The following is a 20089-nucleotide window of genomic DNA, read 5'->3' as shown; positions in this document are numbered from 1 at the left end:
GAATGGAATATTATTTATAGAGAGACTTTGCTGCTTTTTAATCTGCTTTCAGTCTCAGTGAGAAAGGTGATTTGTACATGAAGTTAAATAATAACAGTAACAACAATAATATCTACTAAGTCCCAATTCCACCCTTGTCAACACTGTCCATTTCTAGTCCTTTCAACAACACTGACATCATTAACTGATAGGGCACTACACTGGCATATCTCTGAGCTGGACTCAGTTGCTTTCCCAGACTCTTTAGATAGTGGCTTTAGGTTGCACCCTTGCGAGTCTATTTTAAAGGTATTCCAAAGATGGTTTTTACATTTGCAGCTTTGCCCTTCATGGAACAAGTCCCTTGAGTTTATATCACTTTAACCTATTTATATCATACTTGTACATAAAAAAGCTCTTCCAGGTGTTTTACAGTTAACAAAATCACAAAAACGAATCAAAATAGTATTAAGAAAACATGGACTCAATACTAAAAATGGTTGCAACAGTAAATCTCAGGATGCTGAATAAGTAAGGTTTACAACAGTGGGACGTTTCTAGAAAAATAGATGTCAATGCTAGGTTTCACTGTATGTTGGAGTGCATATTACTGATTAAAGGGGCTGGCTAGTGCAGGCCTCAGACCCTGGCTGCTCCTAATTCTTCCTCCCCCCACTCCTCCCCCACACAAATTAGTGCAAAGAGAAGCAGAGACCCAGGAGTCCCAGGTAGGGGCTTGCTCCAGCAAGTAGCATTCCACTTTTGGGTATCTGCACATACACAATCTTCAAAACATCTGTGCAAATCAGAGAAGGGGGGGATTCACTATGAGGATAAGGACACTGGTGCCTCATTTTGACTGTGCTTTGAGTTTGTAGGGTGAAAGTCCAATTAACTGGTCTGATCAACTAGTTGCTACTTGTGAATGCAACAAATGCCATTTTACATTAAGAATGAGTGTTACTTGCTACATTATTTCCACCCCACAAAATTCAAGCCTCACCTCTGGTAATGACTCCAATTGGAAAGCATTTAAAATAATTAATTTGTTCTACGCTGCTGCAGCAGCACATTCAGATATGATTAAATCTACTTGTGAATTTTACAAATGACAGGTTACTGGTTTGCAAATAGCAATGTTTGATTTCACTCAAGCATATGAGTGTGGAACATGTGAGTGTCTCTTTCCTCATGAGTATCATGTCAGGATTAGTTAGTCATCCGGAAATGACGGACTGGTTTCAATCCGTGATGGTGCAGATTATCACTGAATTCACATGAGGTTGACATAACTAAAAACAGTGTTGAAATTTAAGGACTGGTTCCTTGACAGGATACCTCTCTCTCTCTTCCTTCTTTTTAATCCACAAAAATTGAAAGGAAGCGCTTAAAATGTTATAGCAAGAAGAGTTAAACACCATGGCATTTACTTCCGAGTACTGGACAGGTTAGCATGTCTCTGAAAACGCTCGGCGCCACTTAAATGCGGGGAAGGATTGCAACTCTGGCCATTTATGCATGGGAGGTTTTGCCTTGGATTCGCCACTCTTTAGATGCATATTTTCCCCCATACATGTTCTCAGAACTCAACAATAAGCCCCCATGCAGTTTTGAGCATTGAGATGGGGGAAAACGTGAGTCCAGAGAGTGGCAAATCCAAGCCAAAACCTCCCAGGCGTAAATGGCCACTGACTCCAATTAGATACAACCGGAGAGGCGGCCACCATTTAGAGGTTGCTAATATGCGACTGCATCCTCCGCCTCCCTCATTCCCAACTCACTGCCCAGCCTAAACCACAAAATCATCTCACGAGAGCAGCCGGAGGGCGACGCAAAACTCTCCAATCGCACCAGCCGCCGCCCCTTAATCCGGCCAGGGCAGAGAACGACAAGCGCTGACGTCACCGCGTCAGTGAACTCCCCCCACACACACACAACCGGGTGGGCGGGGCCGTCGCCCTGGTTACCCTGAATTACAGTTGATATTCAAACTAAAGACAATGCATTTACCTGGGTTGAATTAAAGACCTTGCATTCCTGGCTCCTTACCAGTGCTGGTTTCTCCACACCCATCTCTCCCCTGGACATCACAGACTCTTCTGCATATCACACCTAATCCCATCAAGCCTGCTATTCACATTTACATACTAATGCTTGTCTGAATTCACTCTACTTAAAGACAGATGGATTCACATTCTAAGCTGTATCTGAAGAAGTGAGCCTGTGGCTCACGAAAGCTCATACCCTGCCAGAAAAATATTTTTGTTAATCTTTAAGGTGCTACTGGACTCTTGCTCTTTTCTACTACAAGGTTTCATAGTTAACTTAAAATGGTTTTAGAATGATTATTAAAAAGCCACCGGCTATTCAGAGTAATTACAAGTGTGGGCAGATTTTTAATTAATTAATTGTGTATAACTTCTTCTGTGACAGAAAAGGGCAAGAGTCCAGTAGCACCTTAAAGACTAACAAAAATATACCTGAAGAAGTGAGCCTGTGGCTCACGAAAGCTCATACCCTGCCAGAAAATATTTTTGTTCGTCTTTAAGGTGCTACTGGACTCTTGCTCTTTTCTACTACTGCAGACAGACTAACACACGGCTACCCACTGTGAATTACACACACACCTTTACCTATCTAACCGCGTCGATCACGTGGGTGCACGCGTGACCGGTCATGCTTTGTTTTGATGGAGGGAGCGCGAGCGAGCTGGGACTCGTCACGTGACTTTACTGCGGCCCGCTTGTTTTGCTTCTGCTCTGCCGCGTAAGACCAAGAGACGGAGAGCGAACCGCGCAGTCGCAGGAACGAGGTAGGCTTGGGGAAAGGGGAGGAGGAGGGGGCGTCTCGCTCCCCCCCCTCAGGAGAGCCGCGCGAGCCCTCCCCTCCCGCTTTAAGCCTCCAACTGTCATTCAGGCTCGCCCAATCCAGGGTGGGCGTCTCGTCCCCCCCCCCCCCGCGCGAGCCCTCCCCTCCCGCTTTAAGCCTCCAACTGTCATTCAGGCTCGCGCCGCAGAGCAGCCGGGTGGGCGGGGCCGTCGCCCTGGTTACCCTCCGTCTCAGCTTGAGCGGCTGCAGCCCCCCTCCCTCACCCTCAGGTCTCTTGGGTCGAGACGAGCCGGCTGAGGGGTGCGAGAGGCACGTGGTTCTTCGTGGCACGTGGTTGTCCCACTCATGACATGCCGACCTGGGGTGGTTATAAGGTTGCCAGCTCCGGGTTGGGAAATACCTGGAGATTTGGGGAGGGGTGCGGAGGGTGGGGTTTGGAGAGTAGGGGGGACTTCAGTGCCATAGACCCCAATTGCCAAAGTGGCCATTTTCTCCAGGGGAACATAAGAAAGGCCCTGCTTGATCAGTCCAAGGCCTATCAAGTCCAGCAGTCTGTTCACACAGTGGCCAACCAGGTGCCTCTAGGACCGTGTTGGCGAACCTATGGCACGCGTGCCGACTCCGGCACGCGTCGCCCTCTCTGCTGGCACGCACGGCTCAGCTGGGCGGCGGGGCCCCTGCCCTCCCAGCCGCCAGCTTTGAACTGCTCTGCGCTGCCTGCAGGCAGCGCGGAGCAGTTCAAAGGCCCCGCCCCCTTCCCTGGACTCTCCGCCGCCCAGCCTTTCCTCTCTCCCCCCCCCCCGGCCAAAAAACCCTTTGCAGGGCGCACGAGGCAGCCGCCGCCCTCCAGCCCCCTTCTCCCTCCCCCCCCCCGGCTAAAAATCCCTTTGCAGACTAAGGAGGCCAACACAGAGCGGCGGCGCCTCCTTAAAAGCGGCCGCACATGGCTGGACTCCACTGTTGGCTTGCTAGTCGCTAGAGGAGGTGGTAGGTTGGTAAGTTGCTCCTCCTAACCCGAGTCCGCCTCCCTCCCCGAGTCCCCGGGGTAGTTCTCCCGACCTGGACTGGAGTCTGCTGTGTTTCCAAGTGCATCTCTTCCCCCGCCCCCGTTTCCTTTCCTCCCAGCCTGGGCTGGAAATGAAGCAGCAACTTTCCTTAGTTGGAGGGAGAGGGTAGTTTTCCCGACCTGGAACCTGCGGTGTTTCCTAGTGCATCTCTTCTCTCTCCCCTCCCCCCATTTTCTTTCCTCCCAGCCTGGGCTGGAATTCTCTCCTCTGATCCTGGAGAGAATAGGGATACATCATGACTAGTATCCATTTCGACTAGTAGTCATGAATACCCTTCTCCTCCATGAACATGTCCACTCCCCTCTTCAAGCCTTCCAAGTTGGCAGCCATCACCACACCCTGGGGAAGGGAGTTCCACCATTTAACTATGTGTTGTATAAAGAAATACTTCCTTTTATCCGTTTTGAGTCTCTCACCCACTAGTCTGGCGGCAGGGGGGAAGGAGAGGAAAGTTCTCCCTTCCAGCCTGGGCTGGGCAAGAGGCAGGAGCTGCCCTTTACTCATCCGCAGGAGAGGCAGGCACTGGCCTTGGCTGGCTTGGGAAAAGGGATGTATTAAAATGAATGAGAGGATTGCCCATTTGAAACAGTGGGAGAGGCTGCACAGCCCATTGAAGATAATGGGAGCCAGGATTGCCCATTGACTTGCATGCGCTCCTTTGAAATAGGTTACAGCACAAAAAATTGCAAAGAAAATGTGGCATAAATATTCCATTAAGGTCTCTGGGCCTAGCTACATTACTCTGCGACTGGAATGACAGCTGCCAGGACTAGTAGAAGTGTTCTGCGACTGGAATGACTAGCCTTGGAGTGGAATGACAGCCCCTGAGATTAGGAGAATGATTCTGCAATTGCAGTATCAGCCCCAGGAGTGGAATGACAGCCCCTGGGACTAGCAGAAGTGTTCTGGGACTGGAATGACAGCCCCCAGAGTGGAATGACAGCCCGGTCATTCCAGTCCCAGAACACTTCTGGTAGTCCCAGGGGCTGTCATTGCACTCTGGGGGCTGTCATTCCAGTCCCAGAATAATGTAGCTAGGCTCAGAAACCTTACTGAAAAATCCATTCCACATTGTTTTTGCTACTCTTTCTCCATGAAGCTAAGGGTGGCTCATTTATTTAGCCTTAGTTTTATCCTTACAGCACTCCTCAGAGATAAGCAAGAGACACCGTGTGTGTGTGTAAGTGTGGTTTCCATGGTAGAGTAGGGATTTGAACCTGGGTTTCTCAGATCCTAGTCTGACACCTTAACCACTATATCATGCTGGAGAACAACCAGGAAATTGTTAATCATTTAAGCTAATTAAAACCTCAGTATTCAGGTTAAATTTCCGTGTTGGCACTTGGCGATAAATAAGTGGATTTTGGGTTGCAGTTTGGGCACTCCATCTCTAAAAGGTTCGCCATCACTGCTCTAGGAAGACCACAAACAAGACAACCACAGCAGCACCGTCCTGCCTACGTTCCACAGCACCCAATATAACAGGCATGCTCCTCTGATACTAGAGAGAACAGGTATGCATCATGACTAGTATTAATTTTGACTAGTAGCCATGGATAGCCCTATCCTCCATGAATATGTCCACTCCCCTCTTAAAGCCCTCCCCTCTTAAAGCCATCACCACATCCTGGGGCCGGGAGTTCCCCAATTTAACTATGCGTTGTGTGAAAAATACTTCCTTTTATCTGTTTTGAATCTCTCGCCCTCCAGCTTTAGCAGATGACCCCGTGTTCTAGTATTGTGGGAGAGGGAGAAAAGCTTCTCCCTGTCCACTCTCTCCAAACCATGCATAATTTTATAGACCTCTATCATGTCTCCCCTCAGCTGCTCGCTGTCGCCTGGAGATCAGTTGTAACAGCAGGAGATTGCCAGCCACCACCCCTGGAGGTTGGCAACCCTAGGTGGTTACCTGTAGAAACCATGAGGAGTCTAATACCCCCCCTCTTCTCCTTTTCCACAGGTCCCCCAGGCAGGGCACCGGTGCCAGTCATTTTTGCGCCCTAGGCAAGGTTAACTACTTGTGCTCCCCCATTGCTAACCAATTTTCAAAAACAGATGTAGGAAAAACATAAAATTAAAGCACAAAACTTTTAATAAGACATTGTAATTAATTATATTCCATAGCACTGTTGTGCGTGTGTGTGTGTGTGTTAAGTGTTGTCAAGTCCCTCCGACTCATGGCGACCCTATGAATGAAAGTCCTCCAAAATGTCCTGTCTTTCACAGCCTTGCTCAGATCTTGCAAACTGAAGGCTGTGGCTTCCTTTATTGAGTCTATCCATCTCTTGTTGGGTCTTCCTCTTTTCCTGCTGCCGTCAGCTTTTCCTAGCTTTTCCTAGCATGACTGTTGTGGAACTTATCTTAAAATAACTTGTCAGTTGCATTTTTTTCAAGAAACTAATGCCCCTCAGTCCAGTTCTGTGCCCCTCTGAGGTCTGCGCCCTCGGTGACCGCCTAGTTCGCCTAATGGTGGCACCGGCCCGATCCCCAAGATGGTTATTTCAAAGAAATAACTTTGCATGAACACATGATGCTGCCTCATACTGAATCAGACCCTTGATCCATCAAAGTCAGTATTGTCTACTCAGACCGGCAGCGGCTCTCCAGGGTCTCAGGCTGAGGTCTTTCACATCACCCACTTGCCTAGTCCCTTTAACAGTAACTGGAGATTCCGGGGATTGAACCTGGGACCTTCTGCATGCCAAGCAGATGCTCTGCCACTGAGCCACAGCCCCTCCCATTCCAAGTCGAAAACATTCAAACAAGGAAATAAATAAAAGTCCAGTAGCACCTTAAAGACTAACAAAATTCCTGGCAGGGTATGAGCTTTCGTGAGCCACAGCTCACGTCTTCTGATAGGAAGCTCATGCCGTACCAGAAATCTTGTTAGTCTTTAAGGTGCTACTGGTCTCTTGCTTTTTTCCACTGCTGCAGACAAATACGGCTACCCATCGTGATCTATCTCCAAGGAAAAAATATAAGGAGAAAAAGTGCTAACAAGAGAATATGAAAACATCATGGCCTGCAGTTCTCCTCCCCTTCTTTATTTCCCCTCTTTTTAACCTCTGGCCTCATGAAAAGATAGGGAGAATTTGAAACTTTGCACACTGCCTTGTTTTATTTGGCTGGTGCTAATAAAAGGTATGAATGAACACCCACACTCCTGTCATTCTGCAAACTAAAACTGAGTTGTTCTGGTGAACTTTTCTATAGAAGTAATGGACTAGACTGCAACAGAATGGTTCAGGAAGGGAAATGGATGGTGGGACTATACTGCTGTGTATAGGAAGTATTAACGGTCTGCTGGATGTATTATTTTGTTGTCCCTGATTATTTTCTACTGACAACCATTTTTCTGCATTGTATTTGCACTCTGTATCATGTCCAATATGCTATCCTTGTTCAGATTTCTGTAATTCTAGCCCTACTATGTTGCTTATTAAATGTCTCATCATATTGATATTCAGTGTGAAAGGTGGACTATAAGTATAGTAAATAACTAAAAAAGAGACCAAGAATCCGGTTTATCATCAAAAGAATTGCATGCTTTTGCTATGACCAGTGTGACTATCTGCAAATTCCTCCTGGTGTATAAAGTCGAGTTGCCTACTTAGAAAAAGAAGTACCCTTCATCTTGTCCTTCTTTAGCAGGGACGGCCTTTTCCCCCCTTTCTTGCCAGCCCCTAGCAAACTGCTTATCTTGACTCCATTTTTACCTTCCAGTAAATGTCTTGTTAACATAATGTGAGTGATTATTCAAAATTTACTTCCTTTTCCAGAGTCTCCAGAAGTTAAAACCTTTGAGTGGGAGTTGATTCATGGTCTGTAATACACATGCATGTTCATTAATATGAAAGCCTCATAAAGGTTGTCAGACTGATATTTTGCATGCTGCATTTTTAAAATTTAGAAAATGTGTATGCCACCTCACCAGACCTGCTTATGGTGGCTCCCAACAATAAAAACCAAGCCGACAATAAAAATGGCCCCCCATCCCCCACCAGTGGCCAGGTGGGACCTGGCGACCCTATTTCAATAAAACAAGTCAATACAATTTATTTTAAAGTACTGAAACAGCAGGATAATTATGTTTTTCTAGCATATCTTGAACCTAGAAAGTAAATACCCTTTTAAAACTGTTCAGGACAGACCAAATAACTGTAATCCTTTCCTTTCCTTTTATCCCTTAGAAGCTCCTTGATCAATTGATCTTGAGCAGCATATATCTAGTGTTGGAGGGATATAAGGATTGAAACAAATCTTGCCACTGACAATGTAGCCTTGGGGTCCCTATCGCTTAGTAAAAAAGGCATTGTGTCAGTCACAGAGGCATTGGATTTGTATATTAAAAGGGGGGGGAATATAGTGCGATCGAAGTTCCTCGTAAAAGCGGCATTCCAAAAGGGCATGGGCTAATGAGTCAATAGAGCCAGAAGAGCAAGGGCAGATCCTGTCTGAGTATGGTATATTCAGAATTCTGCCCTGCATTACCATAGAAGTGTTAGCATTCAATCTAGCCAAGCAAAAAGCTCTACAGAGACGAGGAGTTGTCAGATAATATGTATAGGCAGGCAGGCCACATGGAGAGGGTATTCCGAAGAACTGGGATGAACAGACGGGACGAGCACGAAAAATAGTGCTGTTAAAATCACTGTAATCAGCCTTCAGTAAAATGCAACGGTGAGGAGTTATCCTTCCTTCAATGGTATAGCTTTATTGGCCACTAACGAAGAGTTATGTTGGTACGTTATGACAACAGGAGTGTTGTAGGCTTGCTAACCTCCAGGTGGGGGCTGCAGATCTCCTGGAATTACAACTAATCTCCAGACCATAGAGGTCAGTTCCCCTAGGGGAAATGGCAGCTTCAGAGGGTGGATTCTATGGCATCATAGCCCTGCTGAGTATCCTCCCCAGGTTCCACCCTCCTCACCCCCAAATCTGTAGGAATTTTCCAAGCTGGAGTTAGCAACTCTAAGCATAGAGTATGCAGAAATAGCTCTCAAACATTATTTTAAATCATATCTACTTGTTTTACATTTTATATAGGATCTGGAGGTGTACTGATGATAATGTTTCCTATTTTGCAACATTAGTTTCAAAATACATGGTTCCCTATGCTGAGGGAGGGTTAGGGTTGCCAGGTCCCTCTTTGCTACCTGCGGGAGATTTTTGGGGTGGAGCCTGAGAAGGGCGGGGTTTGGAGAGGGGAGGGACTTCAATGCCATAGAGTCCAGTTGCCAGAGCGGCCATTTTCTCCCGGTGAACTGATCTATATCGGCTGGAGATCAGTTGAAATAGCAGGAGATCTCCTGCTACTACCTGGTAGTTGGCAACCCTAGGGAGGGTAGAGTACCAGAGTTGGATGTCAAGGGCAGCAGTTCTGTATACATTAACCTGAAATTTAGTCACATTGAACCCACAAAATTTCTCTTCTGAGTAGATGTTCTAGAATAAGAACATTGCATAATTGTAGCTAAGGTTATAGCCCCTATACACAGCTACTTGGTACTAAGGCTCCTTTGAATAAACTTGGATAGAATCGGGCCACAGGTACCACTGAAGCATGCTAGTTTTGACTAAGCTCTTTCAGTGGAATTTAGTCCTGCGAAGATTCCTTATCATCTGTGTTGTCCTACAGCACAGCAAATAATGGGCCTAACTTAGAGGTAAAGCACTAACAATATTTTGTTCCTTGATGCTTCTGTTGGAATGAATATATTGAGAGCCAGCGCGGTGTAATGGTTAAGAGTGGCGGACTCTAATCTGGAGAACCAAGCATGATTCCCCACTCCTCCACATGAGCAGCGGACTCTAATCTGGAGGACCAGATTTGATTCCCCACTCCTCCACATGAAGCCTGCTGGGCGACCTTGGACTAGTCACAGTTCTCTGAGAACTCTCTCAGCCCCCTACTTCACAAGGTGCCTGTTGTGGGGGGAAGAGAAGGCAATCATACGCTTCTTTGAGACTCCTTATGGAAGAGAAAAGTGGGGTATAAAAGCCTAAAGCCAGCTCTGCCCCGGAAACGCCTCAGTAATGCCCCCTGGATGCTGGCACAAGCTCTCATGCTGGAAAAACACTATCAGGGAGGCAGTGATGACTCACCACTCGCCAGTGCCAGCTAAGTTGCCCTGTGCTGATGTCCATGCCACTCTGGGGTCACGTCAGCTCCTATGCAGCTCTGCCCCCACTTCAAGATTGCACAGATAAATTTTTAAGCCTTTTAAAATATTGCTATAATATTTAATATATGTTTCAGGAATTACAACAATATCTGTATTTGGGAAAAAGAATTGAGGCTGGGAACCTGATACATTTTCAGGATTTATCACAAACATAAGAATCAGAATGAATTTTTTTTTAAGTGAGGGTTTGGACTTTCAGAATGTTAAAACAGGATTTAGGGGGGAGAGAGAGAGTTCCTGGCTATAGCATATCTTTACCAAGATATCTTGTTCATATTGCTATTTGCACTGGCACAGTCTTGTTCTAGTTGGTGACATTTTTTATATATGCTTTCTTAATTTCAATGTATGCTTAAAGGCCAGATAGATCTTCTTTGAGAACAAATAACCTTTTTTAAAACTATGACAGAATTATTATTAAAGCATAACTGGCTATTGTTTAAGCTGCACACAGACTGGAATCAAGACTATGAACTATTGTAACGTTTCTCTTTCTTCGTTGCAGATAACTTTATGAAATGGTGAAATTAATTTGTACTTTAGAAGATCACAATGATGATGTCAACTGCTGTGCCTTCTCCTCTTCCTTCCTGGCTACATGTTCCTTGGACAAAACTATCCGTCTGTATTCTTTAAACAATTTTGAAGAACTTCCTTACTCACCGTTAAAAGGCCATACTTATGCTGTCCACTGCTGCTGCTTTTCTCCTTCAGGACACATTTTAGCTTCTTGTTCTACAGATGGCAACACAATTCTGTGGAACTCTAAAAATGGACTGAAACTAGCAGTTCTCGAGCATCCCTCAAGAAACCCTGTAAGAATTTGTCGATTTTCCCCTGATTCCACATACTTAGTTTCAGGAGCAGCTGATGGCAGTGTAATTCTTTGGAATGTCCAGTCTTTGAAAGTCCATCGGTGAGTATCTTGGCTTCCTGTGGCTGGAAAGATTACAGTCTTGAAAGTAGCATTGCCAGGCAACTTGCAGGAGCTTGGGGAGACAGCAACATGGGGTGGGGGGTGCTGGCCATATGTGCACCATGATGTCACTTCCAGAAAAAAAACCCGGAAATGACATCATATTGATCTAGAAATTGCTGGAAACTCTATGGTAAATCTGTCATTTCTGGCGATTCCTAGATCAATGTGACCTTGCTTTTGCATTTCCCCCAAAAGTGACATTGTAATGCGTATACTGCCAGCGTTGTTGTTTTTTCTTCTGCCACCACTCCAAGCAGCAGCAGGCAACAAGGGTTGCCAGCAGGAGGCCTGCTTGAAAGTGATTAGACACACATATTCTTTACCTGGTTTTTACTACAGAGGAAGGAGCATTAAACTTTTTATATTAGTAATAGTGAAGAAACCTTTATAAGCATATGAAGCTGCCCTATATTGAGTCAGACCTTGGTCTGTCTACCTCAGTAGTGTCTACTCTGGCTGGCAGCAGCTTTCCAAGGCCTTAGGCGGAGAAAGTCCTTTCCTTATACCTGTTAAAATGGTAAAAGTAAAGGTCCACTGTGCAAGCACTGGGTCATACCTGACCCATGGGGTTACATTACATCCCGACGTTTCCAAGGCAGACTTTTGTTCACGGGGTGGTTTGCCAGTACCTTCCCCAGTCATCTTCCCTTTACCCACAGCAAGCTGGGTACTCATTTTACCGACCTTGGAAGGTCGGAAGGCTGAGTCAACCTTGAGCCGGCTACCTGAAACCTACTTCCATTGGGATCGAACTCAGGTCGTGAGCAGAGCTTGGACTGCAGTACTGCAGCTTACCACTCTGCGCCATAGGGCTCCTCTATACCTGTTACCAGAGATCTATTTAAAAGAAAATGCCAGTGACTGAACCTAGGATCTGAATGCAAAGGACAGATTCTTCCACTGAGCTGTGACCTCTCCCTTTCTGTTGATAATAAAAATGGGGTTAACCTTGATTCTCGGATTTCAGTGATCCAACTATTTAGTTGGTATTGTATGGATAATCTACAGTGAACTCTTTCACAATAACAGGCCTTTATGTAAGAATAATTTTTATAATTAAAACATTATATTGTGCTTACTGTTTATGTATATGACAGTTATTAAAGCGCAGAACTAGACAAAGCGATAGGTTGGGCTCTTTGTGGGGAAACTGGTGTGGAACCGCCAAAAAGCAAAACCTGAATCAGTTTTACTAGTTAGCATTACTTAAATGCAAGTTCTGCACAGACCTGAGACCATTTCAACATCAGATTTAATTTCTCTTAAAGAGGTTCTTATGATAAATAAAAAGAAAACCTCTGGCATGGGTCCCATAAAACATAATTTGCTAGAAACTCTGAATTTACAATAGTAAATTCTTGCATGTTGTGTTTAACCTGAGTTTGTTATTGAAGAAAGGCAAACCTCTCAGGTCATGGAATTTATTTACTTAGGACAATTTTATGCTGCTTCTTCAGAGTCCTGCTTGAGGTAGCTAATAAGCAAAACCTCCATAAATTGGTCATAAGTTATCTGTCTCTATATGGGAGGTGAATAGAAGCCCATTGCTGTTTTCATAGTTACATATTTATCTCTTTATATTGTGTCAGGTGCTAACATATTTTCCTTAAATTAGAGTGCTTTTTATATTCTCTTCTAGAATTGGTGTAATATGAAAATATTTTACTTACAAAGTTTTCAGGTATTGAACTTCCAAAGTTCAACTTCCTTTATTCTTGTGTTTCAGATCTGGCAGTGTTAACGATGGCTCTTTAGTGGCCTGTGCATTTGCTCCTAATGGAAGCTTCTTTGTGACAGGATCATCATGTGGAGATTTAACTGTTTGGGATGACAAAATGAGGTGTTTGTATAATGAGAAAGCTCACGATCTTGGAGTCACCTGCTGTGACTTTTCTTCGCAGCTAGTTTCTGGTTAGTTAACTTGCTATTTAAATAATTCCTTTTAATATCTTTTTCATCTTACATTCTATATCTTATTCATAGCCTTTTTGCCATCAGGTAGGTGAACAGAAGCAGATGGTTCCTGGTGTTTCAGAGTGTTTTCTTTTCTCTTCAGTTGCCCTTGTCCTAAATGTGATTATGGAAAAAATGTCTAGGAAGGTATCTGGATGATTGGCATGTCTATAAAACAAAGCTGTTAATGCTTTGTGTGAAGGAAGCCTAAGTTGTGTGATAAGGAGAATTATGCTAAGATGTATGCCATTTCAACTCATGTTGAACATCGTGTAGCTTTTTTAAAAGAGCAAAACGTACCACCTCAGGACCCGGGCGTTGTGGTTCTTCATCCAGTTCATCCAGAGAAGGGGAGCATGATCAGTTACGAGTGTAAATGGATTATTAACCAAATAGTACTGTAGTGACCCCACAGCCCACTTCAGTGCTAGGGCCTCTTTCTCGATGGTGGCATACTTCATCTCGGCTGGTTGCAGCTTCTTACTTAGGAACAGGACTGGGTGTTCTTTTCCGTCGACTTCTTAAGCCAGGACCACGCTGAGACCAGTAGCCAAGGCGTCCATGTTGACCATGAAGGACCAGCCAAAGTCCAGGTTCCTCAGGACAGGTGCCCGAGAGAGCGCCCCCTGTAAGTCTGGCTCCTAGATTTTTGGGATGGCTCATAAAACCAATAATTTGTTGAAGCCCATATAAAGGAATGACAGAAGAAGAAGAGTTGTTTTTATACCCCACTCTTCTCTACCTTTAAGGAGTCTCAAACCGACTTACAATCGCCTGCCCTTCCCCTCCCCACAACAGACACCTTATGAAGTAGGTGGGGCTGAGAGAGTTCAGAGAGAACTGTGACTAGCCCAAGGTCTCCCAGCAGGATTCATGCGGAGGAGTGGGGAAACAAATCTGGTTCTCCAGATAGACTCTGCCGCTCTTAATCATTACACCACAGCTGTTTCAAACTTGATTTTTCAATTCCCTTTGTGCATTTGTCTTCCTCAACGTGAATCCCTTAATCTCTCTTCTGGTGTGATCCTTGATTCGATTTTGGTTAGTGTGATCATTTGAATGCGGGGCAACTAGCTATCCATGGTTCGTTAAGATATATCAGACCAGGTTATGAGACTGCGATTCGTTTTTGCTGTATTAACTGCAGCCTTAAATATGGTTTTGTGTGATGTTTGGACATCGGTACCCTGGCTTGTTCCTGGCACCACCTTCGCTACAGTTTAGGCCAGGATATTGCCCAAGTGTATGTAAGGGTGGTATAGGAAAGCAAAAACAATAAAAACACAGTATTAAACGGAAACCAATGTTTGAATGGTTTTCTATGGACCAAATCCTGGTTTACAGATTAATCCTCAGTTAAAACATGCTTTTGCTTTATGTCTGAACTAAGGCATAGTTTGCCATTACATCAGAACAGCAAATTATGATTTGCACTTCCACTCACAAACCATGGATTGATGTCAGTTTGCAATTCTGGTTTGTGCTTTCTCTCCAATTCATTATTTGCTAATTTGAATGTAGCAACAAACGGTGGTTTGTGCTAAATAAGAAGTCACTATTGACTATGAACATGTGGATGGAGGAGGAAGTGGGAGGAGAGAGCAAGTGAATGCAGGGCTTGTTCAGTAGTTTCAGTCTGTGGTTTGGTGTGATGTTTGACCAATGGCATACCAGGATGGGAACTAATTACACAGTATCGGCAGTGGAGAAAGCTGGAAGGTTGGGTGTTTTACATAGAGATAGAATGATTGCTTGCTCTTACAGTAGTAAGTCAGGCTGTCTTGGCCATACTGAACACAGGACACAAACACATCCTTTCTACATAGGAAATTTCACCAATTGTAACTACTTTGATGTGGGATATAATCTGTAAACTCTGTCACAGTGAAGCACCTTCCTTTGTAGAACAACCTGTCTAATTAATGAAGTCTGTAGCTCCAGTCTATCAATGGAGCACTCTCTCTCTCTCTAACCACATCATTTGATGCCTCTTAAATTCTCATAAAAAGTTAATGATTATGAACAGTGTCTTCAACTATTTTGCATAGGGATGAGTATTAGGACCTGCCGGGAGCTCTCTAACTATAGACTAAATATCCTGTAACTCTAGAAAGAATTTTCTGTTTAATGGATGCTGATGTTTAAAACTTATGTTTTTACTTTTTAATGTCAAATAATTGAAACTGCCAACGTGGGTGACATATATCAGTTACTGATTTTATAACTGCAGTGATTATCACTGTTAAAAAGATCCTTGTAGAAATATAAGCTCTATCTTTCAAATGAAAGTAAAATGAAAATGTAAGTTAATACATCTGTTCCCAGGAAACATATATGTTACTTGTTTTAAAATACCATTTGATGTGTTGGTTGTTTCAGTAAGTAATTGCTTTAGGTATTTCTCCTACAGATTTGAATGTATTAATCTTCCCTTCTTCGTTGTTTTTTCAGTGACAATTCCCTTGTAGATCTCCATTTTTTGTTGATACAGAATTCATGTTACTCTTTCTGAGTTATCTTTTTTGTGGGGAGGTGTATACAGTCATTATAGTTTTCTTTGTTTGATTCTGACAGTGATGTACTTGCTATAGATGTTTTCTTCTCTTTTGGGAAAACTACTAAAAGCTATTTTTCCATCCCGCCAATTACATCAAATCATCTCCTTTCCCTTTGGTTGTTTACTAATTGACTTCTTAGAATCAAATGTTTTCCATAAATAACTTGGTTCTCCACCCCGTTCATAGCAACTGTTTTGTTGTTAACTTTCAAAACTGCATTTTGTTTATTGACAATCGTTCTTTTAAATCTCAGCATAGAGAAAAGGGTGGGCTGCATGTGAATTCCAAAAGCATAAAGAAGAATGTGCTGGAATAGGGGCAGTTGCACACTGATTTAACTTGTAACAAGAAGTTCTTATTATTTTAAACATGTATATGCTACCTTTCCTTCCATATAGGGTCCCCAAGGCACCAAACAACAAGTCATTAGAACATTTTAAAGTATATATATGTAAAACATTTTGTCACGCCGCCTCTGTGTCACTTGTCTCGGCGAGGTCTCTGCCTTGGAGGAGGGTCGGGCTGGAGGAGCCTGCTTGGCCTCAGACCAGTCCAAGGGAGAGTCAGAGTTTTCCCCTCCCTCAGACGCAGCCAGGTTGTCGAGACTTCAGCTCTTTGCTTCTCCAGCCTGCTGCTGTTTCCTCCACGGCCATGGCTCCTCTCTGGCTTTATATCCCCTCCAGGCCAGAGAGGCCTGCCCTCGCCCCGCCTTTGTCCCACCCCCAGGAAGTCCACAAAAGGCTCGGCAGGCTTGTTTCCTTTTGGAACACGTTGCTGCTGGCCTGCGTGCCCTTCCCGGCCCTGCCTGCGCTCTCTTAACGACCAGCTGTTAGGCGGGGCGGGGCTCATCTGTGTGCGCCTTCCCTGTTGCAGCTGGGGCCGGGCCCTGCAAAGCGGCCATGGGCAGCTCTCTCTCCCCCTTGCCTGGTGGGAGAGAAGAAGAAAGTGTGGCCATGGCCCTGCAAGAAAGAAGAAAGTGTGGCCATGGCCCTGCAAAGCCATGGCCCTGCAAAGCGGCCCTGCAAAGCGGCCATGGGCGGCTCTCTCTCCTCCTTGCCTGGTGGGAGAGAAGAAGAAAGTGTGGCCACTGCTTCCCCGCCCAGGGAGGGGCTGGTTTCTCTGCAACCTCTCTCTGCCTCCACCAGGTGAGTTGTCACCACGGGGAGGTCCTGTCAGGTGGGGCCAAGACCCGAGCGGGCAGTGGGGAGGCTCATCCCAGGACACATTTAACAATAACAATAAAACATATAAACATACAAACACAACACAAGTATATATAATGTGACCTAAATGCCTCAGTTTGAGCTGGTTTATTATTTCTTTCGTGCGTTTTTGTACCACCCTTCCTCCATGGAGCTCAAGGCAGTAAACATTTTCCTCTCCTAAATTATATCTTCACAACAACCCTGTGAGGTACATTAAATTTAGAGAGAATTAACCCATGGTCACCCATCAGGCTTCATGGTATAATGGGGGGGGCGTCTCACAGCTTTTGGGTCTCAGATTCTAATTTGAAACTCAGATCACTACACTATGCTGGCTCTCTAATTTCTGATTAGAGAATTTCTGAATTAATTGTGAAGCTAATGTCATTGTGCAACAATGGGTGGCATATGGGAGGAAGCCCCCAAAGATATGCTTGGCCTAGGTGGGTATGGGAAAATGATCACCAAAATTTGTACATGGTATAGCAATTTCCCCCTTTCCATAGCATCCTTTGTGGCTTACCCATATCGCTATTCAGTTATCCCAGCATCACCATTGTCTCTTACAGTTGTACAGTGCCGGGTTCTGTAAAGGCACATCCTTATCCTAGTACACATCTGAGGAATGTAGTAAAGGCACCTGTATACTAAAGAACTTGAGGCTTACTTGTATGAATAGTAGAATGGCAAAAGTGAAATAAGGTGCCAGAGAAGGTAGCCAGTGTTTGAGGAAATTATGTGTGATAAGTGACGGGTTTGTATTTTATGTACCTGTTATTGAACACTTTTTCAATGTGACATATTTTAAGAACTATTAATTTTGCTCAGTTTATTCAACAAGAAGACATTAATTAAAAATAGAAAACCTTGCTTTGTTATGGTCTTGATGCATTTCAAAATACATTTTTTAAAATCAGGTAATAAGCAAGAATTCCAGATGGCGTCTTCTGGGCAGGATAATGTAATTAAGATATGGTTTATTTCATCTGCTGAACCCATAGGTAAGTATAATAAAACAAACAAACCAAAATCCCGTGCCCACAATAGAGATAATCTTCATATTGCTATACTTCTTAGCTTTGGCCTGATGTTGAAATAGTGACCAGTATTTTCATTTACAATGGAGGCTCTTCTATGCAGATGGGAAGAAAGATTACTACCATACTAATAGGGAACAACGAAAAAGATACTTTCTAGTGAATAATGAGGGCTATGACTACCAGTAAAACAGTTTAGTGGTAAATATAATACTTGATGTTAACTACAGGTAGGGTTGCCAGCTCTCCCCTAGCCACCAATGGGGGATGTGGGGGTAGGGTTGCCTGATACAGGCTGGAAAACTGGAGATTTAGGGATCAAAGCTGGGGAGAACAGGGACCTTACTGGGGCACACTGCCATAGAGTCCACCCTCCAGAGCAGCCATTTTCTCCTGGGGAACTGATCTCAGTAGACTTGAGGTGAGCTGTAATTCTGGGGGATCCTCAGGTCCCACCTGGAGGCTTGATCCCAAACTACATGGTATAATTTTTGTTGCTCAGTATGCTGTGTGTATAAACTGCATCTAACAACTTGTTTTATTTATATTAAAAGCACGCTTTATGTGCTCTGTAAACATGCAAGTTGTACAGGGCCAGATACAACAACAGAACCCTCACTCACTTCCCCGCCTCCTGGTTGGTAACCCTCCAAGGTGATGGGGCTCCAGCAGCAAAAATGTGACCATGGCTTGTGTATAAAAATTATGTTAAAGAAAATGAAGTGCATAATTAGGAGCCGGGAAGTCAGGAAGTGCTAGAAGCAATGACCAAATGCTGCATAGTGTATATAAACACTCGCACTCAGCAGAGGATTGCTTGGCTTGTTGTTGAAATAGCATTTCACTTTGCCTCATATATTGTGTGCATTTCTACTTTTTTATTCCATCTTATTGAAGCGTAATCTGAATAAATATTCAGATAGTTTAGTCATTATACCATAAAACTGGATGTTTTCTGGCTTTATAAGATGGTTCAGATGAAGCCCCAAAATATTGCATGATGAGGGCCCATATAGAGGGAGGAAAAACGAGATGGTATAGCCCAATCTTGACAGATCTAGGAAACTAAGCAGGGTGGGTCCTTGGATGGGAGACCACCATGGACGACTGTGCAGAGGAAGGCAAACAGCCTCTACTTCTCACTTGCTTTTAAAACTCCGTCCTGGGATTGCCATAAATCAGCTGCAACCTAATGGGACTTTACATACACAAGGGCCCATATATGATACCTATGTGGAAAACGGCAGTTTGGGTTAGAGAGTGACAATTGGCTCAGAATAACATCCCTCTCTGCTTTAAAAAAAATAAAAATCCTGTGGGACTCCCATTTACTGATTACCTGCTATTGTTGTTAGTTTGGCTCTAAGTTAGCACATGGTGCTAATGATATCTGAAGCTGTAATGTGGGAGGCTGTTTGCACCCTGGAAAAGGATTTTTACACCTGTAATTTTTACTGAAATTAAGTAACTGAATATTATGTATAAGATAAAAATAATAGTAAAACCGGAAACAAGCATTTTCCCAAAGAAAATTAATAGTAAAATAAAAAAGCAAAATTCAGTTTTAATATATACTTAGGATTCTTTGTTGTACTCTGTCAAAGGACATCTTTAAATCAATCTAGTTACCTACCATAACGATGAAATGGTTTTGGGATTTAAATTTGCATTCTTCTATAATTGAAGCTATGTCATTTCTCTATTTTAGATTTTTGTGATCCCCCTATTTGAGATTTCTGCTAGAGTTTTCCATGGTACATGTCGGGCGAGTGTGTGTGTATGTGTCAGGATACCAAAACAGCACACATACATGCTGCCCATATTGCTTTTTCATTATTCTACTTCACAGGGCTTATTGGAGTTCTTTTTAGTTAATGGGGACAGGGGAGAGAAAATCTTAAAAGGCTGCTTTTTATTACTTTTTACATTAGAAGACAAAGCAAAGAGTAGCACATATTTGGCTTGTATTCAATGTGGTAGGCCTGTCAATTTATTCAGCCCGGATAACCTACAAGAACCGATTTTAAAATTAAATTTTATGTTCATTTTTTTTAATGTATAGGTGTTGAATTAAAATGTAAACACACATTGAGTGGACATACTGCTCCAGTTCTGGCTTGTGCTTTTTCCTGTGATGGGCAAACAGTAATATCTGGGTAAGTCTTTAAACAGAACCGTAAAAATTAAACCACACAAATAAGTTAATTGGGCATATAGCTTCCTCTATTTTTAATGATAAAGATGCCCCTATGATTTAAACGGGAGGAAAGGCAGGATGGCATAGCCCATTCTCGTCA

At 43.8% G+C, this 20089-nt stretch overlaps 1 protein-coding gene across 1 annotated transcript in view; it reads left to right on the top strand.

The window, feature by feature from the left end:
- The first annotated feature begins 2757 nt into the window (after positions 1 to 2757).
- The window catches only part of WDSUB1 (WD repeat, sterile alpha motif and U-box domain containing 1), a 34249-nt gene continuing 16917 nt past the window's right edge, over positions 2758 to 20089 (top strand). The window contains exons 1-5 of the mRNA XM_056861302.1: positions 2758 to 2791; positions 10566 to 10976; positions 12766 to 12950; positions 17673 to 17756; positions 19855 to 19948. Coding sequence (XP_056717280.1) covers positions 10579 to 10976; positions 12766 to 12950; positions 17673 to 17756; positions 19855 to 19948 — 761 coding nt within the window. The 5' untranslated portion in view covers positions 2758 to 2791; positions 10566 to 10578. The remainder of the gene's footprint in view (positions 2792 to 10565; positions 10977 to 12765; positions 12951 to 17672; positions 17757 to 19854; positions 19949 to 20089) is intronic.

Source organism: Euleptes europaea, chromosome 15, assembly GCF_029931775.1.
Source record: "Euleptes europaea isolate rEulEur1 chromosome 15, rEulEur1.hap1, whole genome shotgun sequence".
NCBI classification, from domain to species: domain Eukaryota; kingdom Metazoa; phylum Chordata; class Lepidosauria; order Squamata; family Sphaerodactylidae; genus Euleptes; species Euleptes europaea.
The sequence above is the reverse complement of the archived record's forward strand: the minus strand, read 5'-3'. Positions and strand labels throughout refer to the sequence as shown.